The sequence below is a fragment of the Trachemys scripta genome, chromosome 16, assembly GCF_013100865.1.
Source record: "Trachemys scripta elegans isolate TJP31775 chromosome 16, CAS_Tse_1.0, whole genome shotgun sequence".
Taxonomy (NCBI): Eukaryota; Metazoa; Chordata; order Testudines; family Emydidae; genus Trachemys; species Trachemys scripta.
The window spans coordinates 1175593-1198254 of record NC_048313.1 but is presented as its reverse complement, the minus strand read 5'-3'; the positions used below and the strand labels follow the sequence as shown (position 1 = coordinate 1198254).

Below are 22662 nucleotides of genomic sequence, written 5' to 3'. Positions count from 1 at the left end.
TGTTGGTCAAACAACACATTTTGCATACATTCACCCCTTTTCTGTGTGACAGATGATGAGCAGCGCTGCAGTGACCGTAACAGGATAAAACTCCAGGGTGGAAGTGGGGTGCGGGTGGGGCTGCATTAGATATCTCAGGCTTTTGCTGGTCTGTTCTCCAGTGCTGTGGGGGTTGTCTTTTCCGTCGCTTTCAATGATTTGAATGCACATTTTCAAAGGCATCTGGGAATTTGGAGCCTCAGAGAAAGAGAGAATGTGTATGGGAAAGGTGTGGGAGGGTTTGGAGAATAAACACAGAGAAGTAGTAGTAAGAGATTTATTTCCAAATAGGGACTTGTCACTTGCTGTTGCAGTGATTGCTAAACTGTACCATCATGTACCTGAGTGTAAGTAGGAAATACATTTTAATGAGAAAGACCGAGCCACAACTTTGTTTATTCTAGCATCCCTGAGTTCATTTGCTCCTTTGGACTTTGTGCCACTTCATTGGCTATGGCATTTGCATACCTCTGCACTTGTGCTTGACGTCTGGGTCCTAGACCTGCCCCAGCTGTGGGACGCCTCCTGTTGTTGTGCTGATGTTGGAGCAACTCAGCGAAGGGGCACCAGAACAGGGGGGGCTGTGGGCCAGGGTCCCGTCACTTCTAAAAGCGGGAGGGCTTATGGAAAGCGTGTCTCGCTCACCAACAGAAGTTAGTCCAATAAAAGACATTCCTCACCCACCTTACGCAGACACATAGAACTTACCCATTCCTGCTCTGTGCAGTGGGTGCAATGTTCCCTCCCTTCCAAGCTCCTGCACTGTGTGTGGCAGGCACTCAAGACAAGCAGTGCAAGTTTATTCATTGGTTCCCCACTTCATCAATGGAAAGTGGATATACACCAGCCTTTGTAAACCTGAGCAGATTTACCAAACACTTCAGGCAAATACACTGGTAAAGATAAACAGTAAAACAAGTTTATTGACTACAAAACAGAGATTTTAAGCGATTATAAGTAATAGGCAAAAAGTCCAAGTGGTTACCAAAAGAAAAGAAGCACGCAGTCTAAACTCTCAACCCTATCAGCCTGGGCAACATCTAGAGTAAGCAGTTTTTCTCACCCCACTGCATATTGCAGTTCATAGTACACAGATTTCACCCTTGAAGCCTGGGCCAGTCTCTTCTGTTGGAATCTTCAGTCTTCTGAGTGTCCTTGTTGCTTGCAGCATAGGTGGGGGCAGGAGAAAGGCCCAGCATGGGGACACTGAATGTCTGTTTTATACCCTTAGGCCTGTGTGCTTGGACATGAGTCCAGGCATGTCTGGTGGGCACTGCTAAGTCACCATGCAAGATTGAGCAATTCCCTTGGTGTGAGAGTGAGTGAGTGCATGTGAGTCATTGCATTGTAGCTTCCTTGCTGGATGATGGTTAGCTCCCTGGTTACTGTCTTTTGGGGAACTAGTATCTAGGCACTTCCCAAACACAGAGTATATTTTAGTGACAGTCATACAACACAATTCTCATAACTTCCTATGCATTCATGATATATTTAAATGGACAGGGGGTTTCAGCAGCTCATAACCTTTCCTACGATACCTCACATGGCCTGATTTATATGCAATATCACAAATATATACAAATGATGAATATGGAGCTACAGGGCCCTCCCCGGGGGTGTAGAATGTCCCATTTACAAAGGGTGAAAGTGTGGTAACTGTTGGGATAAAGTATAACAATAAGCCGCTAATGTGCTGACATGGTATTAGGGGACAAAGGCATATGTAGGCAATTTTTTTGTGTCTAATACATAAGTTACACATTCTTTAGTATTACTTTGTTTAATACATAAGTTGCAGATTTTTTTAGTATGTGTCTAAAATATAAGTTGCCAGATTCTTCCCATCTCTGTTGCTCATAAAGATTGATAAGGATGCAGCTGCAGAAGAAATACCCTTTGTGTAAAAGAAGGTAAAAGGAATAGATTCATAGATTCTAGGACTGGAAAGGACCTCGAGAAGTCATCGAGTCCAGTCCCCTGCCCGCATGGCAGGACCAAATACTGTCTAGGCCATCCCTGATAGACATTTATCTAACCTACTCTTAAATCTCTCCAGAGATGGAGATTCCACAACCTCCCTAGGCAATTGATTCCAGTGTTTAACCACCCTCACAGTTAGGAACTTTTTCCTAATGTCCAACCTAAACCTCCCTTGCTGCAGTTTAAGCCCATTGCTTCTTGTTCTATCCTTATCTTCCCCTCCCTCCCTTTCCCAGCTACATAAACAAGCCCTGTCTTATGGCCCCTTCCCCGCCCCCCCCTGAAAACTGTTCACGGACCCTTCCTCCCACCCCTGAGAACTGTTGATGAGGGAGATTTATGGCAACAATTTGTTGCAAATAAATGTATCTTCAAGGTAAAAGTAACCTGTAATGTTATGAGTAATGGATAGGTTTGGGTTTACTAACAATGGGTGTTTCTATTAATAAGGGGTTTGGGGGTGTTGTAATGGATGTAGTCGTGTATGTACTAATCTAAACAAAAAGAGTGTGCTGTAATCAATTTGGTGCTTACTGGACAATTGGGTTCAGGGGAACAAGTATCGCAATAAAGAAGCCAGTACTCATCTCCGCCTCTGGGTCAACCTGCTCCTCCTTCTTCTAACAGTTACCATCATTCACCCACCACAAATGTCCTTTTTGTCCAACCAGGCAGCCAGATTGGAATCCATAGGCAAGGAATGTCCCGTGAAGGCACCGTTTCTCTCTTTTCCTCCTGACACTTTGGTGCCAAATGGTAAAGGACAATTGTTTCCCATCTAACCCTGGCATCCTTTGGGGTTGTAATCAATGTCACTGAAGCAGGGAGTGGTGTTCTAAAAACAATTTGATGTAGACCATAGCTCTCCATAGCTTCCTTCTCTGGGGTAAAAACCAACTGCTGGGTGCCTATTTCTATCCGAGTTCTTGCCAAACCCTTCAACGTGCTAAATGTACACTTCCCTGGAGTAGTTTCCTTTAATAATCCACCCAAAATCTCAGCAGTGCTAGTCAGGAATAGCTTCTGCAAACATGGCCAGTTTATCCCTTTAAACTGGTGGCACAGGTGTCAGTTAGGAACTAGACATAAGCCTAGGTCACAATCTCTGTTAGCTACTTGAGATGGGGTTTCTAAGCAAAAATAGTTATTTATTTTCCTGCAGCGCTCTCAGCTTCAACACTGATTATATTTCACACACAGTTGCAGTTCCTGCTGACGGGCGACTTCAACAAAAACACACTTTTATTTCCTCCACATCGCCATAGTTAGGGACAGCATTTCCCAAACCACAGGCTTAGCTAGGAGATGACGTCAGGAGCAGTAATGAGCTCTCAAAATCCTAATAACCAGTTCCCTACTGGGTCCCCGGCGGCACTTCGGCGGCGGGGGGGGGGCGGTCTTCACTCGCTTCGGGTTTTCGGCAGCACTTTGGTGGGAGGTCCTTCACCCGGAGCGAGTGAAGAGACACCCCCCCCCCGCCACCAAAGTGCCACTGAAGACCCGGTAGGGAACCGCGCAGTGAGTACAAGCCCCACATGCCTGTCCCCACCCATCTGACCGCAACCCAACCCACATCCTGCCCCCGACTGCCCCCCTCAGAACCCGCAAGCCATCAACCCCCCCACACTCCTTGTCCCCTGACCACTCCCTCCCGAGAACAGGGGTGAAAGTAAGTCCAGTGACGTATCGGTACGCTGGGGCCAGCTCTGGCCCCTGGAAGGGGCGGGGCCTAGGGCAGAAGGGGCGTGGCTGAGGGAGTCAGAGCCAGCCCATCTTGTAAGGTAAGTGCCCCCTCCACTGGGGTAGCAGCAGCAGCCCAGGGCTCCGGGGGCTATTTAAAGGGCCCTGGGCTCCCCTGCTTCTACCGCCCTGGCCCCGTAAATAGCTGCGGGAGCCCTGGGGAAGCGGCGGGACTCCAGCGGCTATTTAAAGGACCGGGGCAGCAGAGACAGCTGGAACCCCCCCACACTACCCCGGGCTCTGGGGGCTATTTAAAGGGCCCAGGGCTCCCCTGCTTCTACCGCCCCGGCCCTTTAAATAGCTGCCGGAGCGCCAGAGCCCTGCAGTAGTAGCGGGGCTCCGGCGGCTATTTAAAGGGCCGGGAAGGTAAAAGCAGCCGGAGCCCCGGACTTTTTAAATAGCCCCCAGAACCAGACAGCCCTACCCCAGGGCTCCAGCAGCAGGGCTCTGGTGGCAATTTAAAGGGCCTGGGACAGGACGGTCCCGCGGGCCGGATGTGGCCCGTGGACTGGAGTTTGCCCACCCGCTGGCCCCTTTAATAACTGGTTCTACACCGGCTTCTAAATTTAACAGCCGGTTCTTGTGAACCAGCTCCAGCTCACCACTGGTCAGGAGTAACGTCCTGTAGAGCTGAGACATACCAGGGTACAATCCAGCCTCATGAGTAGCTGTATTACCCCTGCCCTGAAATCCTGGGTTCCTTACAATGCCTTGCTAAAGTAGCTCCCACCTGGGCCGCTCACAAACAGCCTTTCAGCATGCAAGCCACACACTGAGTGTGTGTGTGTAACTGCAGCCTGCCAGCCACACTGGGGTTACACTCAGCCTTGGTTAAACTTCAGGGTATAACCGCAACACATGCCCAGTTCCCGATTTCCCCCAGAAATGTATATCTTGTGCTGCCCAGCCCTCTCCTGGACAGTACAACGTATTTGACATCCAGTAAACCTTTAAGAGAATCATATGCCAGTTTATTTCAATGAGTTATTCGTAAGGCTAAGATTTTGTCATGGTTATTTTTAGTAAAAGTCACAGACAGGTCACGGCGTCTGTGAATTTTTGTTTATTGCCCGTGACCTGTCTGTGACTTTTGCTGCTGCGTCTCCATGGTTTCCCCCACCACCGTGGTAGCTGGGAGCTGTGGGGATCCCCCTCCGCCCACGGCAGCTGGAAGCTGCGGGGGGGGGGGGGAGGGAGCGGCCAAGAGCTGCAGGGTGACTGTATTTCCCCAAAAGAAAACAGGACACCCCCAGCCACTCACCTGCGGCATCCCATTTCCCCCACACAAGGCTGTCACCCATTGCCGGAACCCTGAGGAGGGCTCCCTCAGGAGTCCGTCACCTGTCGCTGGAACCTTGCAGGGCCCCCCCGTCACCTGTCGCTGGAACCTTGCAGGGCCCCATTGGTTGCCAGCTTCAGAGTGCCGCAGCCCTTGGGGCTGAAGCAGAGAATGTCATGGAGATCTTTGGAAGTTACGGATTCCGTGACTTCCATGACCTCCGTGACATAAACATAGCCTTAGTTATTCAGAAACTCCAGTTTAAACGCACTGGCTTATAGAAAACAGAAAATAAGTTTAATAACTACAAAGAGACAGATTTTATGAGTACAGATAATGAGGCATAAAAGTTAAAATGGTTACAAGAAAAACAAAGATAAATGCTCACTAGCACAGACTTAAGAAATTTCTCGTTTCAAAGCAAAATTTTCTCACCTACGTGCTTCAGCGGTTTCACTGACCAAACTCTTTAAGCCAGGACCCCTCCCCCAAAGCTCAACAGCTGTGTCATTTTGTCTTCTCAGTTGCAGAGAATGCAATGGACAGGGAGAGAGAGGGAAGTGTTTTGAGAGGTGTCTGCCCCTTCTTTTTATAGTCCTGTTCCCCCTTTGGGCTGGTCTACACTGGGGGGGGGGAATCGATCTAAGACATGTAACTTCAGCTATGTGAATAGTGTAGCTGAAGTTGAAGTATCTTAGATTGATTTACCTTGGGTCCTCACGGCACGGGATTGATGGCCGCGGCTCCCCTGTCGACTCTGCTACCGCCGCTCGCTCCGGTGGAGTTCCGGAGTCGACAGGGAGCGCGTTTGGGGATTGATATATCGCGTCTCGTTAAGACACGATATATCGATCCCCGATAAATTGATCGCTACCCGCCGATACGGCGGGTAGTCTGGACTTACCCTTTGAGAAGCATTTCCAGGTGGGAGCAAGGCTACAGGAGATGTGTGCATGAGAACTCCATGCTGTTTCTTTGCTAAGGCCTTGTCTACACTACAGTTTTGTCAGCAAAAGGCAGCTTTTGCCGACAAAACAGTGGAGGTGCACATGCTACAATGCTACTTTTGCCGACAAAACAAAACCACTTAGATGAGACAGAGCTTTTGGCTGCAAAGTTAAAGTGACAAAGCATCAGTATAGATGCTTGCAATGCATTATGTCGCCATAACTGGCCTCTCCCAGTATCCCAGAATGCCCGCAGTGACCACTCTGCTCACTGTTTTGAATTCGGCTGCCCTGCAGGCGTGTGCCCCTCCCCTTTCAAAGCTCTAGGAAGTTCTGACAGCCGAGCATGCTGCTCCGTTCCGGCAGCAAGGAGCACATCATTAACATGGAATCCTCCTGCTCTCCCCGGCACTAGGAACACAACGGCAGGTAGGCTGCTGCTGTGGGTGGGATTGCTGTGCTGTGCAGAGCCAGGGAGGGAGGCAGGGCTGATATGTGTGTGTGTGGGGTGTCCTAGCTCAGGACTGGTTGCTTCTGGCTGCTGTCTGAACTTAAAGAGACAGAATGCCGACATACTCACTCTCCCTCAAGACACACTCTGTCTTTGTTTCCCCCCCCCCCACACACACACACTCCCTGTCACACACTTCCCCACAAACACTTCCATTGAAAAACAGCTGGCAATCTAGTAGGATGCCCATGGAACAATGGGATTGAGAAACCTGCATCATGCAAGCTCTTCCCAAAGCGGCCTGTGTCCTGTTGCACAGTGCACTGCTTTGTGTGTCAGTGCAAGACCTGCTAGTGTGGATGCGCTCTGCCAGCACAAGAAGTATAGTGTGAACATACAACAGCAGTTTAATTAAAGTGCTTTAATTAAAGCGGCATCATTTTGTTAACAAAAAGCTCTGTAGTGTAGACAAGGCCTAAAATGCAGATTTTTTTGGTCTTGCCCCCTTTCCTGCCACTTAGCATGGTCCATCAGCCTTGTTTGCACTTGGCTGAGGTGTCATTTGACCTCTGAGGAATTGCTTTTGGCCATTCCTCAGATTTATCTACCAAACATACTTTTAGCCATGATTTCAGCTTGTGTTTATTACATTACATACAGTGATGCTATGTGTACTTTTCCATACTACTGATCAGCAAATTATGAATTTTTAAATGGTACCTCACAAGACGTGCCTTATACAAAAATTATTGTAATAGTGTGTAGGGTGTGAACAAGTCTGTCACAAGACCCTGCATCACAACTGCCTTGGGAAACATATACGAGCCTTTTGCCTAGTGCCTAATCACTTACTGTGGAATTCTCTGCCCAGATCATCTGAGACAATATTGACCTAAACAATTGAACAGCACTGTGACTGTATCCAGTTACTCCCGTCAGTTGCATAATTTGGGGCGTGCTGTTGTTCGCCATTTCAGACTGGAGATTTAAAAACAGTTGGTGATATGTCCAATAACTCGGAGTATTCTCTTCCGTTGACTGAACTGCACTTGAAGTTTCTCCATGTCATCATGGAGGGGAGGCAGGGAAAAAGCAAAACTAAACTAAGAAAATAGTCTTGCTAAAATAGTCATTTTCTCAAAGTCCCCAATAAATCGGAGCCACAGTTTGACAAATCAAACTCATATCCTGTTTGGTGGCCAAATGGCCCTCAAGAAAGAGGAAAAACCCACAACGCAGAGAGATATAAGATACATCCAGTTTCATAGAACTAGAAATTCCAGATCAGGTTAAATGTGTTGACTCAGAACCAAGAGAAGAGGGTCTCTCATTGCATTCTCCTCTGATCCATTCAAAGCCGCATCACTCATTAGTGTTGAGTTGTATCATTTGCAAAACTTCTAGAATCATTGTAATGAAAAAAAAAACAGAAACAGAACAAAACAAAAACCCAGCCAACCTTCCCATCTGCAAACAATCCCATCCCCTTTGCTAACCATTGGAAACTGGGATTTAAACGCCAAACGACGGCCCTGTGTTTGAGATCCATTCAAATGCCCTTTCCAGGTCTCTGCCAATTTCATCTCAGGCCCTAAATTACTAGGTTTTAAGATCAAAGAAAACAAAGTGTGATTCCCAAGCAGAGGACTGAGAACACTGAATCATATGACACCTTGAGAGGCAGAGTTGTAGAATGTGTAGAAGATAAATTCTATACGGCTCAAACAGAGAAAATACTGCTGAGCTAATTCTGAACATGGGAATCCTTCCAACTCACCACTTCAGGTGTCACAGAAGTTGAAAAAAACATATTTTCCTATCCCTAATCCTGCTCCTTCTCTTTGTTATATTTAAAATAAGAAAAATGATACAAAACCCAGTGATTCAGCACAACCCAGAGCATTGTGAGAACAACCGGGAATGAGACAATTTGTCCCTAGTGAGGGAACCTGGTGACTAACAATCACTTTGCAGTGGGAGGAAAGGTATGAATATGATGCTCCAAATTTGTTTAGACTAGAAGTGACGGAGGTTATGTCAGGTCTTGAGGAAATTTGCTAAATTTCCCTGGCCACTATACATGGGCTATTTCCTTTACTGTAAAAACACTATTTTTTCATCAGGATAGCTAACTCCAGCTATCTAACTCCATGGAATATCCTAGTGCAGTCAAGGCCCAGGTAGATTTAACTTCCATGTACTTAGTTGAAGTGATTCCCAGTTCCCTCATCTGGAGCTGATGGACATTCCTGTTGGAGGGACACACATTTCCCATGACCTAGGACAAAGGAGTTGGTGAAAAAGAAAAAATTGTGGGATTCACCCCAAGGAAGGGTGAGTGCAAAAGGGAAAAGCAGACAACTCAGCTGGGGGAGCTGAGAGACCACCATGACACAAATGCTGCCTTGAAGTTCATTATGTGGGAATTAGCAAAAGGAAAACAAAATCTTTTCTCAGCTCTAAACAAGGTTTTTATGGTATTTATCTCCCTTGCAGCTTTTCTGATAATAAATAAGGGCTGAACTCTGACAGAATTTCCCACCCTCAGAGAATTCATAGGATCTCTCCTTTGTGGATCCTTCAATGTCCATTAAGGTGTGAGCCATGACCAAAGGTTTTCCTGGACTCACAGCATTCCTTGGGGCGCTCCCCTTGGTGAATTTTCTAATGTGTATTAAGGTTTAAGCTCTCAGTGAAGGTTTTCCTGCACTCATATCATTCACAGGGTTTCTTTCTTGTGTGGATTCTCTGATGTGTAATAAGGGTTGAGCTCTGAGTGAAGGTTTTCCCGCACTCACAGCACTCGTAGGGTTTCTCCCCTGTATGGATTCTGTGGTGTATAATAAGGATTGAACTCCGAGTGAAGGTTTTCCCGCACTCACGGCATTCATAGGGTTTCTCCCCTGTATGGGTTCTCTGATGTGTAATAAGGTGGGAGATCTGAGTGAAGGTTTTCCCGCATTCACTGCATTTATACGGTTTCTCTTCTGTATGGATTCTCTGATGTGAACTAAGGTTTGAGCTCCAAGCGAAGGTTTTCCCGCACTCCCAGCATTCATAGGGTTTCTCCCCTGTGTGGTTCTTCTGATGTTTAATAAGATTTGAGATCACAATGAAGGTTTTCCCGCACTCCCAGCATTCATAGGGTTTCTCCCCTGTATGGGTTCTCTGATGGCTAATAAGAGATGACCTTTGAGTGAAGGTTTTCTTGCATTCACAACATGCATAGGGTTTCTCCCCTGTGTGGATCCTCTTATGTGTAATAAGGTTTGAGCGCTGAGTGAAGGTTTTCCCGCACTCATAGCATTCATAGGGTTTCTCCCTTGTATGGATTCTCTGATGTGCAATGAGGGTTGAACTAAGAGTGAATGTTTTCCCGCATTCACAGCATTTATAGGGTTTCTCCCCTGTGTGGATTCTCTGATGTGCAATGAGGTTTGAGCTCCGAGTGAAAGTTTTCCCGCACTCACAGCATTCATAGGGTTTCTCCCCTGTGTGGACTTTGTGATGTTTAATAAGGGTTGAGCTCTGAGTGAAGATTTTCCCGCACTCACAGCAGTCATAGGGTTGCTCTCGAGTATGGATTCTCTGATGGCTAATAAGGCCTGAGTGCCTACTGAACTTTTCCCCACACTCAGTGCACGTGTTTCTCTCTCCCATGGGGATTCTCTGCTGGTCTGTGGTTTCCTTGAGGCCCTTCTGAGTTCCCTGATAATTAAGAGATTTACCAAATTTCTGCACTGGCTGGTTTCCCTGCCATTTCTCTGGAATGTGCTGACTCTCACAGGCCTTTCCCTGCTCACAACTCCTGGTCACACTCCCTTTGCATCTTTGCAATAACGCCCCACGTGGTTCCACTTGCTCACCATCTTTCTGCTTCATGGTCTCACTCAGCATCCCATTACCTGCTGGGACAGAGAAAGAAAAGCCTCAGAAACAGGAATGGAATAGGGGAGAACAAACCAAAAGAGCAGCTGCAGATGGAAAAAAAATCCCCAAAGAGGAGAGAAGAGGGGATCAATTCTGCATCCAGTTTGCATCCAAACACTCAGGGAGAAGCGAGTTCAGGGAAGGAACTACTGCCAGGAGTTAGTCAGGATGGGTAGTAAACCATGAGCAATATCTGCCCTGAGAATATGACACCTGCTGGGGACAATCCTGAACTCAGAGAGCTCACAAGGTCTTTGCTGGGAGCTGTTTCCGTCAGGTACGGACAGTTTCTGAGTTGGTTTAATGATTGCTCACCTGTGCAGATGCCTCTCAGGATCTCTCTTTCCTCTGAGCCCTGGAGATCTGAGGCCCACAACTCTTCCCCCCGTTCCAGTTGGGAGATGACATCAGGTTTGGAAACTGGAAACCCTGCCCAGGGGAAAGAAGATAAGTGAGATCAGGTGAATTCATGGGACATTTGTCACCCTCACAGGAAGTTCTGTTATTTTAACCCCAGATCATATTAAATGAGTAAAATCCTGGGGCCAGCTCTTCTTATGAGGAATTTAACTGTGCCCATGTCTACTGGGAAGACACACAGCCAGACACTCATGAGCAAAGGGGCTCCTAAAACCCAGAGCAGGTACCTCCATATCCCAGAAAGGGAAAATTCCAGCCAGAGGGTAAGTCCTCCTGGAACTGCTTCTTACTGATAGAGGCAGGCCCACAGACATTGCAGGAGGGGGAAAGGCATGAGGGGGGCACTCAGAGAGACGAGGAAGGACACACAGATGTAGCTACCCGTCAACGATGTTGCCCTGGATTGAGGGGTGAATATACCCTAGAATGTTATCAAGCTAACTGCAACCATATTATATGCACTCAGCCACTATGACCTAATGAAACAGAACACCGCATAGATAAGGATTAATTTGGAGACCGGCTTTCAGATGTAAGGTCATAACTACTGGTGGTTTTGCTAATCAGAATGGGAGGAGGGGAGGAAAAAGTAAATAACTGAGAATGAAAGAAGATATGTGAATGGACAGCCTTGAATCTAGCCTCTGATATTAAAAGTTCATGGAAAGTTAGGAAAACTGATGATTTAGTAGGGGTCATTATGACCTATGTGTTTTGTATAGTTAGTTATAAAAAGTTTAGATAATAGAGTGTACTTTGAAGCAGTCTTCTGGAGCTATCCTGTCAGAGACTTTTTTCCTGACATCTTTACTCCCTGGCAGGGAGGCATTTGGCTAGCGCCGACCTGTCGTTGATTACTCAATACCGTCTCAGAATATAGGTAAATATCTGGGATGTTCTAAACCTATTGCTTATGTCTGTGTGTGCTTAAATCTAATAAACTGCAGTGTTAGACAAGAGCATGCTGACTTGCATTTAATCCTAGATCAGACGGAATCGCTGGGTGCCTACTGATTTATTCCTAACACCACCTGGAGTGAAATAGTTACGTTGCCCCTGATGGGGGTTCTGAAAACCTTGGGTAACAAACTACTGTCACCGTCCTCTAACTGATCTCACCCCTCCCCACCTCCTGGGACCATTCCTTGTGTTCTCTCCTCAACTCCCCCATTGACCATAGACCTCCTTGTTGGAAGTTCTCCCAAATGTAATGAGGTAGGTCTGGGGATATTTATGGGAAGCTCTTCCAACGAGCAGCATGGGAGAAAACAAAGAAAAACAGAAATGTAGGGCTGGAAGGGAGCTCAAGAAGTCATCAAGTCCAACCCCCTGTGCTGTGACAGGACCCAGTAAATCTAGATCATCCCTCACAGGTGTTTGTCCAACTTGGTTTTTAAAACTTCCAATGATGAGGAGTCCACTTCTTTCCTTAGAAGTCTATTCCAGAGTAAATGTCCTTAGAGTTAGAAACTTTTCCCTAATATTTAACCTAAATATCCTTTGCTGCATAATAAGCTTATTAAGGACCCGGCTGAAGAGACCTCTGAGTCAATATCAACCATCTTGGAAGATGGCTTCAAGTCAGCAGGATGTGATGAAATACATCCAAGAATACGTAGGGAACTGGCTGAAGAGAACCCTGAGCCACTGGCAATTATCTCTGAGAACTCATGAAGGGTGGGAGATATCCCGGAGAACTGGAAAAGGGCAAATACAGTACTTATCTATAAAAAGGAAATAAGGACGGCCCACAGAATTATACACCAGTCAGCTTAATTTTAGTAACTGGAAAGATACTAGACCAAATAATCAATAATCAATTTGTAAGCATCTTGAAGAAAATAAGGTGAAGTACTTGTCACCACAGATTTGTCAAGATCATGTCAAACCAACCTAACATCAGTCTTTGACAGGGTAACAAGCCTCGTGGATGGGGGGGAGCACTTTGATGTGATATATTTCTATGTCCCCCCCCCCCCCAATCTTCTTTTCTCAAGACTGAACATGCCAGTTTGTTGTTGTTGTTTTTAAACCTTTCTTCTTGGGTTAGGTTCTGTAATGCTTTCATTATTTTTGTTGCTCTCCTTTGGACTATCTTGAATTTCTCCACATCTTTCCTAAAGTTTGGTACCCAGAAATGGACACAATACTCCAGCTGAGGCTTCACGCAGTGGGACATTCAGTATTTTACAGATCAAATTCCTGTTAATAGACGCAAGAATGATGATATCCTCTTTTGCAGCTTCATCACACTGTTGATTGCTATAACCACCAGATCCTTTTCAGCACTTAACCAGTTATTCCCCATTTTCTAGTTGTGCATTTGATTTTATTTCCTTCTCAAGTGAAGAATATTGCACTTGCCTTTATTGAATTTAATCTTGTTCATTCAGTCCAATTCTCCAATTTGTAAAGGTCATTTTGAATTCTAAACCTCTCCACCGAAGTTCTTGCAACCCCTCTCAGCTTGGTGTCATCTGCAGATTTTAGAAGCATACTCTCAACTCCCTTATCCAAGTCACTAATGAAAACATTGCATAGTACTGGACCTACAACTTATCCCTGCAGGACCCCACAAAATACACCCTCCAAGTTTGACAAACTATTGATAACTACTTTTTAAGTACCGTCTTTCAACTAGTTGTGACTCTACCTAGACCATCAGAGGGGTAGCCGTGTTAGTCTGAACCTGTAAAAAGCATCAGAGGGTCCTTTGTGGCACCTTTAAGACTAACAGAAGCATTGGGAGCAACTTGCATCTGAAGAAGTGAGGTTCTTACCCACAAAAGCTTATGCTCCCAATATTTCTGTTAGTCTTAAAGGTGCCACAGGACCCTCTGTTGCTTTTTACCTAGACCATATTTCTCTAGTTTGTGAGAATATCATATGGGGCTATGTCAAAAACTTTACTAAAGTAAAGCTATATCACATCTACTGTTCCCCCATCCACTAGGCCTGTCAAAGAAGGAAGTCAGGTTGGCTTGGCATGATTTGATAAATCCATGCTGGCTATAACTTATTATACTATTATTCTCTAGATGCTTACAAATTGTTTAATAATTTTGTTTCAGTATCTTTCCAGGTATTGAAGTAAGGATTGACCGCTCTTTAATTAACCAAGTATTTTTTTTGTTCCTGTGTTTAAAGATAGGTACACCTCTACCCCGATATAACACCAATTTGGATATAATGCGGTAAAGCAGTGCTCCGGGGTGGGGCTGTGCACTCCGGTGGATCAAAGCAAGTTTGATATAACGCGGTTTCACCTATTACGCAGTAAGATTTTTTTGGCTCCCGAGGACAGCGTTATATTGAGGTAGAGGTGCACTAAGTTTGCCCTTCTGTAGTCTTCAGAGACCTTATTAGTCCTCCAGATAATTGCTAATGGTTCTGAAACGGCTTCAGCTAGTTTCTTGGATACCCTAAAGGCAATTTAATCAAGCTCTGCTGACTTGAACACATTCAACTTATCTAAATATTCTTTAACCTGTTCTCCTATTTTGGCTTCTCTTCCAGCCCCTTCATTGTTAATATTAATTGTGTTAAGCTTAAGAGGTCACCATTTACCCTTTTTAGTAAAGACTGAAGCATTAAATACTTGAGCTTTCTTGATGTCATCAGTTATTAGTTTTTCTTCCCTGCTAACTAGAGGAGTTACACCTTCCTTTGTCTTTCTCTAGCTCCTAATGTATTTATAGAACCGTTTCTTCTCTTTTCTATCCCTTGATAGGTGTAAAAGTTACTTGTGACTTAGCCTTTTAGATTTTGTCCCTACATGCTTGTGCTCTCCTTCTATACTCCATTGCAATTTGTCCGCATTTCCACCTTTTGTAGGATTCCATTTTATTTTCAGGTCATTAAAGAGCTCTTGTGGTGCTATCTTGGCTTCTTACTATCCTTATTTTCTCTCCTTCATGTCAGTTATGCCTTTGGTATTGTGTTCTTGACAAACTACCAGTTTTTCTGAGCTATTTTTTCCCTTCAGACTGTACCTACTAGTTCTCTTAGGCCTTGTCTACACTAGAGGCTTTTTGACAAAAGTTGTGTCGACGATCAAAATGCACTATAATTTTATCGCTATTGCATGTTGCACTACCCTCCCTTTGTCGGCAGAGCACGTCCACACTTGGGTCTCTAGCATCGAGAGTGAGAGCAGTGCACTGTGTGTACCTATCCCAGTGTGCAACTTGCCACTTTCAGCAGCTAGGACTTGTGGGAATGTGGAGTTGATCACAGCGCATCATAGGATGTATTATTTTCTGTCCCAGCATTCCACAATCTTCTGACTGCTTTTCACGGCATTTCTGTGTACTGTGCGCCTGCCATCTGTGTGTGAAAGGATGGATCCCACACTGCTCTCTACTGTTGTGGTCACTGTTATGAACACATCACGGATGGTCATGCAGTTAATCATAAGCTACCAATCTGAACAGGAATTAGAGTTGCCTGACCTGCTGTATGCCACAGAAAGAAGCAACACTAGATTACTTTTGGCATTCACAGAGCAGCTGCACATGGTAGACTATTGCTTTTGTGCACAGGAAACAGGCACAGAGTGGTGGGATTGCTAGTCATCGCAGACATGCATAACAATGCAGAGTGGTTGCAGAACTTTTGGATGAGGAAAGCCACCTTCCTGGAACCGTGTGCAGAGCTCGCCCCAGCCCTGCGGTGCAAGGACACCGAATGAGAGCTGCACAGTCAGGGAGAAGTGTGTGGCGATTGCTGTGTGGAAGCTGGTGACCCTGGACTGCTGCCAGTCACAAATCAAGTTGGAGTTGGGAAGTTGACCGTAGGAGCTGTTAACACAAGTGCGCAGGGCCATTAATCGCATTGTGCTATGAAGAACCGTGGCTCTTGGCAATGTGTGTGAAAGAGTGGATGTTTTTGTGGAAATGGGATTCCCTAACTGTGGAGGGGCAACAGATGGAACACAGATTCCAATTTTGGGTCCGGACCATCTTCCAGTGGAGTACATCAATAGAAAGAGGTACATGTTATTGCAGGCGCTTGTTGATCACCGTGGGTGTTTCACTGACATCAACGTGGGGTGGTCTGGGAAGGTGCTTGACGCATGCATGTGCTTCAAAAACAAAATTGGTGTTAGTTTTAGTAACTTTTTGTAGTTGCTCCTCAAATTATATTTTTGGCCTGCCTAATTATACTTTCAAACTTGACTTGCCAGAATTTATGCTCCTTTTATTTTTCTCAGTAGGGTTTGACTTCCAGTGTTTAAAGGATGCCCTTTTTTTAACCTCTAATTACCTTATTTACTCTTTAGCCATGGTGGTATTTTCTTAGTCCACTTATTTTTCTTTTTGTCCCCATTTGGGGGTACACATTTATTTTGAGCCTCTATTATGGTATTTTAAAAATGTTTCCATGTAACTTTCTCACTTTTGTGTAGTTTCTCTTTCTGAAGTTAAATGCTACTGTGGTGGAGTTGTTGGTACTTTCCCCCCTCGCAATGATGTTAAATTTAATTACATTATGGTCTCTATTACCAAGTGGTTCACTTCTTGGACCAGATCCTGTCTGTCACTTAGGACTAAATCAAGAATTCCCTCTCCCCTTGTGGGTTCCAGGACTAGCTACTCCAATAAGCAGCTATTAATGGTTTCTAAAAACTTAACCTCTGCATCCATCCTGAGGTGACCCCTACACAGTAAATATGGAGATAGTTGAAAACCCCGATTATTATTATTATTGAGTTTTCTATTTTAACAGCCTCTCTAATCTCCCTGAGCATTTCATAGTCACCACCACCATTCTGGTCAGGTGGTCAACAGCATATTCCTACCGCTATACTCTCATTATTCAAGCATGGAATTTCTATCAGTGGAGATTCTATGGCATAACTTGATTCACTTAAAAGATTTTCGATATTTGACTCTGTTTCTTTCACAGAGTTACTCCTGGGGGAATTTTATGTCATTGTGCGTATCCAGAATTCACGTCCCCTGCAGATTTCTTTGCTTCCCAGCAGAAAAACAACTTCTGTTGGGGAAGCAAAGGGAAGCCGCAAGAGTGGTCACACGCCCCTCACAGCAATGCAGGCAGGTTGGTTCAGGCGCCCGGAGCAGCCCGTAGAGACATAAATCACCACCAGGGGCAGGGAGGAGCTGAGCAGTCACGCATGTGAGAGAGACACTCTGTCCCTCTTGCTCGCTCTTGTGGCGTGCTCGGCGTGGAGGGGCAGGGCTTTGGGGTATTTCTGAGGAGTTAAGTATGGGGCAGGCTCTGTCCCGTCAGGCAGAGCAGAATGTAGCAGCCTGCCTGCTTTGTGAATTGTTCCTATTGTCTTTGTGACTTCCCCTAGGAGTATAAAATAGGTGTAAGTTTTAAGGTACATTTACAGTGCCAGAGTGCTGTAAAGGACAGTATGGCCTTATAAATCCTTATGGTGCTTTAGTGATTAAACGGGGCTACGTTTTTGGACTGAAAATTGTGCTGTATGAACTGTTTACCAGATGTTTCTGGAGATGGTCCGTAGCCAATATAAATTGCGAATCTGATTCCCCAGCCCTCACTCGCTCTTCAGGTGCCTATGATGTAACACTGAGCATATTAGCCAACAAATATATGCAGCCATAACTAGAAAGAGAGTCAAATCTAGCTACGTTACTATTAGGCAAGGAAGCTTGGGGATTTCCTCCAATGCTCCCCACTCCCACTCTCAATCCATTTTATTGTAGTTTAAATTACCTAAATAACTGAAACCAGTGTGATTATATTGCGTTATTTTGACAAATAAAATATGCAGAATTTTGCAATGTGCACGGAATTTTATTTTTTTTGGCATAGAATTCCCCCCGGAGTAATATAGTGCCTCTCTGCAACCAGCACAACCTACTCTGTCATTCCTATATAGTTCGTTTCTTGGTGTTACCATGTCCCATTTATTATAATCATTTCACCAAGTTTCTGTGATGCCTATCATATCAATATCCTCATTTAGGATTAATTTGAAGAGCAACTAGCAAAAGTCACAAACTAACACCAATTTTTTTTTTTAAGTACATCAGAAGCAGGAACCCTGACAATCAGTGGGGCCACTGGATGATAGACGTGCTAAACAAGCACTCAAGTTCACCCATTTTAGGGAATAGTTGGAGCAGCTTGGCAGAGCTGTGATTCTGATATGAAGAGAGGTGCATGTGAAACTTGAAGAAACAAGTATTCCTCAATTCAGTGGGGAGTGTTGTTGGCAGGTCAATAAAGGTGTTCTTGTCACGCCAGTTGTCAGCAGTCTGGTGGCATACATGCAAGTGGTCTCCATGAGGGGTAAGTGACTCAGAAGGAATCCTCAGTGCAATGACAAAGGGGTGTGCAGTCGGCTCAGTGTTGGAGCGCAGGCCAGGGGTATGTAGCTTTTGTTTTCTACACTGGACCAAACTACAAGTTTTGCCTTAGCAAAGAGAAAGTATTAGACTTTATGCTATACTGCTCCTTTATGCTCCGTAGGGGGGAGGATAAAGTGCTAGTATGTGTCATTGGTCTGTCGAGATGTTGCTGAAACAGGGCACAGTTGAGGTTGCATTGTGGGGTGCTGTGAACCTTAATTCCTCATTTTCCCCTTCTCATAACCAAGGGGATGGGAATCCTTACCCAGCGAGGTCACATTCTCATAGTTCTCCTGCATAACATCTCTGTAGAGGGCTCTCTGAGCGGGGTCCAGCAGAGCCCACTCTTCCTTGGTGAAATACACAGCCACCTCCTCGAAGGTCACCGGCCCCTAAAAGAGCAAGAACCTGCTACTCAGTACCTGCTGCCTAGTGACATCACTATTAACAGGCGAGGAGGGCCAATCACATGAAAGCTCTGGGAGGCAGGAAGTGAGCATAGTCCCACCCCATCAGAGCAGCCAGGAAGCATCAGGGTGATGGGAGAAAGAGAGAGCCCTTCTAGCAGAGAGAAGAGGCAGTGGTCTTCCCATTCTCATCGCTCACCTAACTAGCCAGAAGCTGATACAGGAGATGGAGCCCCCAGCAGGGCCTAGGGACAATTTCCTGGTGGGAATCCCAACACCCGCCCCATTACCAGCAGCTGGAGGGGAGGAGTTGAGGTGTCTTCACTGGGGGGTGCCCTTTCATATCTCACAACAGTGTCTGGCTCGTAGGTTCAGGCTACAGCATGTGGAGGCTGGTACGTTTTCCCAGCCCAGTTCACAGGGGTTGTTTCCTGTTTGACAAATTAGGGAATTTCCACCCACAAACCCCAGGGCTCTGCTGCTCATATCTAGGCCTCACAGTAAACAAATTGCAGCAAGTTTGTCACACCCTGTCCCCCCACCCTTTCTCCACCCTGTGTATTTCCCTGACCCCTCCCACCTCCAAATCAACCTCCCAGAAGTGCCCACTTCCTATGTATTTATTGCCCTTCTCCCGCCAACAGGAACCCAGGAACCCACCAGCCTCTGATAATCCGTACCTCAACTGGCTCCACTGCATCCATCTCCCTTCCCTGGTCGCTGGAAGGACGGAATGATCTGGAGCAAAACATGAATGTTACGCTGCAGCCTGTAGCGGCAAAAAGGGCGATAGGAGACATGTCAGAACAGGAAATAATTTCACCTCACAATTCCCCCCAGGCTCTTTCCCTGCACCCTGATGTCCTAGACCAGGGAAATAACAGAAAAATTCAAAAGACAGTTAGTAATGGGCGGGGGGAGGAAGGTTAGAAAAAGAATTCAACCATACACAAAGTGTCCAATAAGTTCTGGGAATGTACTGGGATACCTGTTTCTTTCAGAAGAGGGAAGTAATAACCGGAGGATGGCCATTTTACACCCGATCCTGACTAACAAGAAGGAATTAGGGCTGGTCTACACTGGAGGGGGGGGGGTTCGATCCAAGATACGCAACTTCAGCTACGCGAATAGCTGGATCGAATTACGTGGGGTCCAGATGGCGCAGGATCGACGGCCGCGGCTCCCCTGTTGACTGCGCTACCGCCGCTTGCTCTGGTGGAGATCTGAAGTTGATGGTGAGCGCGTTCAGGGATCGATATATCGCGTCTCGTTATCAATCCTGGATAAATCGATAAGACATACCCTTAGTTACGAAACAGAAGGTGGAAAGCAATATGGGCAAAAGTGATCATGACATGATAGATTTCATGATTCTACGAGTAGCAAAAATTCTAGGAGTAGCAAAATAAGGACAGACTTCAACACACTTGGAAAATGGTGACATAAGACAATAAGATAAAATTATATCTTTAAATATATAATTTCTATAAATATTAGGGCTGTCAAGAGATTAAAAAAATTAATTGCAATAAAAAAATTCCACTCAATGCATAGCTGCTGCCAAAGAAAGGTAACCGCACATTAGGATTCATAAGGAATGGGATGGAGAATAACACCAAACATTTGTATATAAATCAAGGGGACAACCGCCCATATACTGGGACCACCATGGCTACTACAGCAAGGCACACAGGAGATTTTATATTAATCTCCGAGAATTGTGGAGGAAATGGGCAAAAAAGAAATATTTGATAATATGCTAGAAAACAATGAAGATCTACAGGGATTTTATACCGATATTAAATCTGTGAGAACATTGGGACAATTTAACAGAACTGTATACAGAATTTCAATAAACCAGGGGTCGGGACCCCTCAGGGGGTTGCGAGGTTATTACATGGAGGGGGTCGCAAGCTGCCAGCCTCCCCCCCAAACCCTGCTTCGCCTCCAGCATTTATAATGGTGTTAAAGATACAAAAAGGTGTTTTTAATTTATAAGGAGGGGGGTCAAACTCAGAGGCTTGCTATGTGAAAGGGGTCACCAGTACAAAAGTTGGAGAATCATGGCAATAAACAGACAGTAATAGTTCACCATCACCAGGCCCATGGGCAGCAGGGAGCCATTTGGGGAGCTGCTTTAAGGGGGTACATGAGGGTGGTATGGAGCAGGAAGGCTCCCTGGCAATGGAAGGGGAGGGCACAGCAAGGGTGTGCAGGTGACTGGCAGCTGGGAGGAGCGGGCAGTATCCGGGGCTGCGTGACCTGGAGCTTCCACTTCTTCTAAGCTGGTTCTTTTGTGTTTAAGCTCAGCAAGGATTTCACTGTTAAAATAGCCCCCACCGGAGGAGATTTGAAATGGACACTGGAACAGGAAAGAGACAATGGGGGTAAAATCTGGACACAGGGTCAGTAACTGGAGAGATGGGCAGACACCTGCCTGGATTTTACACCCGCCAGTGACAAGCCGGGAGAATTGTATCCCTGGTGGGGAGACACGTGGCCAAATCAAAGGGGGGTTCATTAGCCCCGCTCCCCTAACACCAGCCCCGCCGCCCCGGGGGGGTCCAGGCTGCAGAGATGGTCCAACCCCCCCCCCCCCCCCCCCTCCCCCCCCCCCCCCCCCCCCCCGACACACACACAAAGGGGAACCCCCGGGCCCCGCCCCCTCTGCCCCCACCCGCGCCCCCAGAGCCGGACCGGCTCCAACCCCGGCGCGTTCCCGGGGGCTGCGAGACCTGCAGCGCCGCTGCCCGCCCCCAGCTCGCGCCGGCCCCTGCTGCCTGCGGCCCCGGGCGGGGGCGGCAGAGAACGTCCCCCCGGGCGCGCGCCAAGCAGGGAGACGAACGTTCCGCGGCGGCCTCCGGGGCCCTACACCCGCGCGCGCGCAGCGGGCCAGCCCGCCAATCAGGGAGCGGAGAGCGCGGCGCGCTGAACCCCCCCCCCCGCCAATAGAAGGCCGGCGTGAGAGAAAGAGAGCGAGAACTACACTTCCCAGCGTGCCCCGGGAGGGCGCTTCCGCCTCCTGTCCGCTCCCAGAACAGTCAGGGACTACAGTTCCCAGCGTACCCCGGGGTCAGCCTGAAACCCCCCCCCACCTTCTCATCCCCTCCGCCCAGTCCCCTCCTGGAGACCCCCCCTGCTCTGACAGGGGCCTCTCACAGCCGCTCCCCACGCCCTGAGCCCCCCCCCCATTTCTACAGCAAACTCTGGTGTTGGGGGGGGCGGAGCCTGGTGCCTGGTGGCCCCGCCCCTCGGCCGGGGAGACTGAGCGCGGGCAGGGGCTGGGCGTGGGAGCCTCAGCCTGGGGTCTCTGGGCCGCTGCTTGCAGGGGTCTGTCTGTGCAGCGCCCCTAGGAGCCCTTGGACCGACCAGCCCAGCGCCCAGCCCCCACCCCGCGACCAGTGTAGGGCGACCAGAGAGCAAGTGTGAAAAATCGGGGGGGGAATAGAAACCTATATTAAAAAAAAAAAAACCCAAAATTGGGACTGTCCCTATAAAATCGGGACATCTGGTCACCCTAGCGCCAGGGGCTTCACAGGGAGTGACCAGACCAGGCAGCCAGGGAGGGATCTGCCCCCTCCGCCCAGTCCCAATCAGCTAGGGTGACCAGATCGCAAGAGTGAAATATCAGGACACATCGGGCGAGCAGGGAGGGGAGAGGATGACAATGACAGACACAGGTGCACAGAGCCATGAGAGGGGGCCCTAGAAAGTTGCGAGTGGGGTTGTACGGCCCCTGCTGCAGCCCGCACCACAAGCCACAGGGCAAGGACGCCTGTTGAATTCAATGAGAATTTTGCATGTGAATTGATGTACCTAGTTCTGAGATTATAAAGCCAGAAGGGATCCGGTGATCACCTGGTCTCACCGCCTGTATAGCACAGACATAGAACTTTCCCAAATTAATTCCTAGAGATAGCTTTTAGAAAAAGCTTTTAGAAAAACACCATAACCCTTAGTATATTGTTAATCGTTAATTACTCTCACCATTGAAAAGATATGCCTTATATCCAGTCTGAATTTGTCTAGCTGCAACTTCCAACCCTTGGCTCATGCTCTACTTTTCTCTGCTAGACTGAAGTGCCCATTATTAACTATTTGTTCCCCATGTAGATACTTACAGTCT

General features: G+C 46.9%; 1 protein-coding gene across 1 annotated transcript; it reads right to left on the bottom strand.

The window, feature by feature from the left end:
* Positions 1 to 5869: 5869 nt before the first annotated feature.
* Positions 5870 to 18447, bottom strand: LOC117889246 (zinc finger protein 501-like). Its single transcript, XM_034793177.1, has 3 exons — positions 18395 to 18447; positions 10682 to 10795; positions 5870 to 10344 (listed from the first exon to the last, which is right to left on the bottom strand). The coding sequence occupies exons 1-3, from the start codon at positions 18426 to 18428 to the stop codon at positions 9152 to 9154; spliced, it is 1341 nt and encodes a 446-aa protein (XP_034649068.1). The 5' UTR covers positions 18429 to 18447; the 3' UTR covers positions 5870 to 9151.
* Positions 18448 to 22662: the final 4215 nt, after the last annotated feature.

Coding starts and splice junctions, on each gene's coding strand:
- LOC117889246 (XM_034793177.1), bottom strand. CDS start 18,428: ATGCAGGAGAACTATGAGAATGTGACCTCGCTGG. Junction 10,796..18,394: donor TGAGAATGTGACCTCGCTGG/GTAAGGATTCCC, acceptor TCCCCTGGGCAG/GGTTTCCAGTTTCCAAACCT. Junction 10,345..10,681: donor CCTGAGAGGCATCTGCACAG/GTGAGCAATCAT, acceptor TCTCTGTCCCAG/CAGGTAATGGGATGCTGAGT.